The sequence below is a fragment of the Triticum urartu genome, chromosome 1A, assembly GCF_056163025.1.
Source record: "Triticum urartu cultivar PI428250 chromosome 1A, HENAU_Tu73, whole genome shotgun sequence".
NCBI classification, from domain to species: domain Eukaryota; kingdom Viridiplantae; phylum Streptophyta; class Magnoliopsida; order Poales; family Poaceae; genus Triticum; species Triticum urartu.
Genome location: NC_141873.1, coordinates 527,112,435 through 527,114,581, shown reverse-complemented (window position 1 = coordinate 527,114,581; position 2,147 = coordinate 527,112,435). Strand labels below are relative to the sequence as shown.

General features: G+C 64.1%; 1 protein-coding gene across 1 annotated transcript; it reads right to left on the bottom strand.

Annotated features, from left to right (window-relative positions):
• Nucleotides 1–930: 930 nt before the first annotated feature.
• LOC147992210 (uncharacterized) lies at nt 931–1,647 on the bottom strand. The gene has a single exon (XM_087539989.1). The coding sequence runs from the start codon at nt 1,645–1,647 to the stop codon at nt 931–933; it is 717 nt and encodes a 238-aa protein (XP_087396115.1).
• Between the last annotated feature and the right edge of the window lie 500 nt (nt 1,648–2,147).

The window sequence follows — 2,147 nt, the reverse complement described above, 5'->3', positions numbered from 1 at the left end:
TAGACAAGACTCGGCAGGCAGCCTACATTTATTTTCAACAAATTAAAATAATTTTACTTTACAATTTTTTCCATAATCCATACACATATCCATGATCTTACTGTTGACATGTTCAGGATAGACTCTGTGTACGCCATCCATGCTTGCTGTCCTGTCCCCAAAATCAGTGTTGGATCTGACAAGACATACATAATGTAGACTCAGATGGTCAAACCAGAATACTTCATTTCTGAACTCGTGTAGTGCTGGCAACTACATATGGCGTCAGCCACTTGCAGATTTGAACAGTGGCAGGCTGAAAGCTATACACATAACAAAAGAAACATGAGAGCATCTCCAGCCGTTGGCCCCCCAGGAGGGGCTAAAAATCGCCCCTGGGGGCGCACCGGCGCTAAACCGCGCACTGGGGGCGAGATGCCCCCCAGTCGCGGCGCCCACATTTTTTTAAAAAAGTCAAATACGGCGCAAACACGGCTCAAATTTATCGCAAACATCGGCGAGTTCGTTCAAATTTAAACATATTTTACAAAAAAAGGAAAAAAAACTAGCACGGGCTGCCCCCGCCGTCTCCATCGCCGCTCCTCGCCGTCTACCTCGCCGCTCGCCGCCCGCCGCCCGCCTTTGCAGTTCTACATGCCGAGGAGGCGGTAGAACCGCGTGTAGTCGCCGCCGCCGTCGTCGTCGTCGTCGTCTCCGCCGCCGCCGCCGACGTCCCTGTTGCATCCCTCCCCCGGTTGGCGCGGGGTTTGGACGGTTCGGAGGCGTCGTCGTCGTCGTCGCTGTCGAGGACGACGATGCCGTGCTCGTCCTCGCGCCCATGCTTGCGGGCGGCGATCTCCTCCAGGGCCCGGGTCTGCCAGGTCATCTCCGTCCGGAGGTAGTCGTCCCGCGCCCACCGCAGGGCGTCCTCGTCGGAGAAGCCGCGCCGAGCTATCTCCTCATACTCCGCGGGGAGGCCGGGCTCCGGCTTGGGCTCGACGAGGACGAAGTGGCCGGTGGGGGGGGGGGGGGGGAGTCGCCGATGCGGACGCCGGAGCTGCGGGTGCGCGCGCTGATAGGCGTGTCCTGGGGCGGAGTCTTGACAGGGCGGAGGCAGGGAGAGACCGACGAGCGGCCGGACGAGGAGGAGGACGCCCCAGGCCGCTCCATGCGCCTCGGCGTCCAGGAGCTTCCACGGCGGCGTGAGAAGGACGGGTGAGCGGGGTACTCGAGGCGCGGCGTGTTGCCGCCCTCGATGTACTTGAGGACGGCCTCCAATGTGCGGTCGGGCACGCCCCACCACCGGCGCCGGCCATCGGAGTTGAGCCTGCCGGAGGGCACGACGCCGTTGGTAGCCTCGAGCTGCTCGGCGTGACGGCGTCGGAAGTAGGGCTCCCAGAGAGGGCTGTCGGGGACGTACCGTGGCCCCTCCCTCGCCGCCTGCGGCAGGGACGCGCGGATACGTGCGATCTCCGCACGCCGCGGCGCCCTGGTGGGTGGTGATGGCACCGGCACGCCGCCGGCGCTGATACTCCAAGCCCCGGGCACCCACATGTACGGCGGGACCGGGTACTCGGCCTCGAAAAGGAGGCGAGCCTCGTCCTCGTGAAGATGGCGGCGCCCGAAGCCATTCGCCGCCGCGTCGTCGCCTGGAAAGCGCTCGACCATTCTTCTGGACTGGAGACGGCGAGAGGAGGAAGGGGGGAGAAATGGGCGTGTCGGCGGTGTAGTGTCTGTGCGTGCCTCCGGCGCGCTGATGGTCGGCTTATATAGGCGAAGGCGCCGCGTGGTAGACTTGGCCGGCGCGTTACGCGTGGCTTGATGGCGTGGCGACCGAGGGGACGCGCGTCGCCCGGCCTTCACTGCGCCGCCCGTGAGGCATCAATGGAGGCTGACCGGCGTGGCAGCGCGCGCAGCGCGCAGCTTTGGCATTGATTCTCTGCGGGAAACGAGGCGATGAGGACGACGATGCGGCGAGAAGAGAGTCGAGTCGCTGACGCGGCTGGCCCGCAGCTCTTCGCGCCGAAAAAGATTCGCCCGGCGCCCCCGAGCGACCCCCAGCGCTCCGGGTTCGGGTTGGGTCCGCCGACGCCAATTTCGGCCCGAGCCGGCGAAAACTGGGCCCTTTGGGGCGCGACTGGGCCGATTTTTTGGCGCCGGCGGTCGAA

What these genes read in the sequence shown, in the direction of transcription:
- LOC147992210 (XM_087539989.1), bottom strand. Translation starts at nt 1,647, where the DNA reads ATGGTCGAGCGCTTTCCAGGCGACGACGCGGCGGCGAATGGCTTCGGG.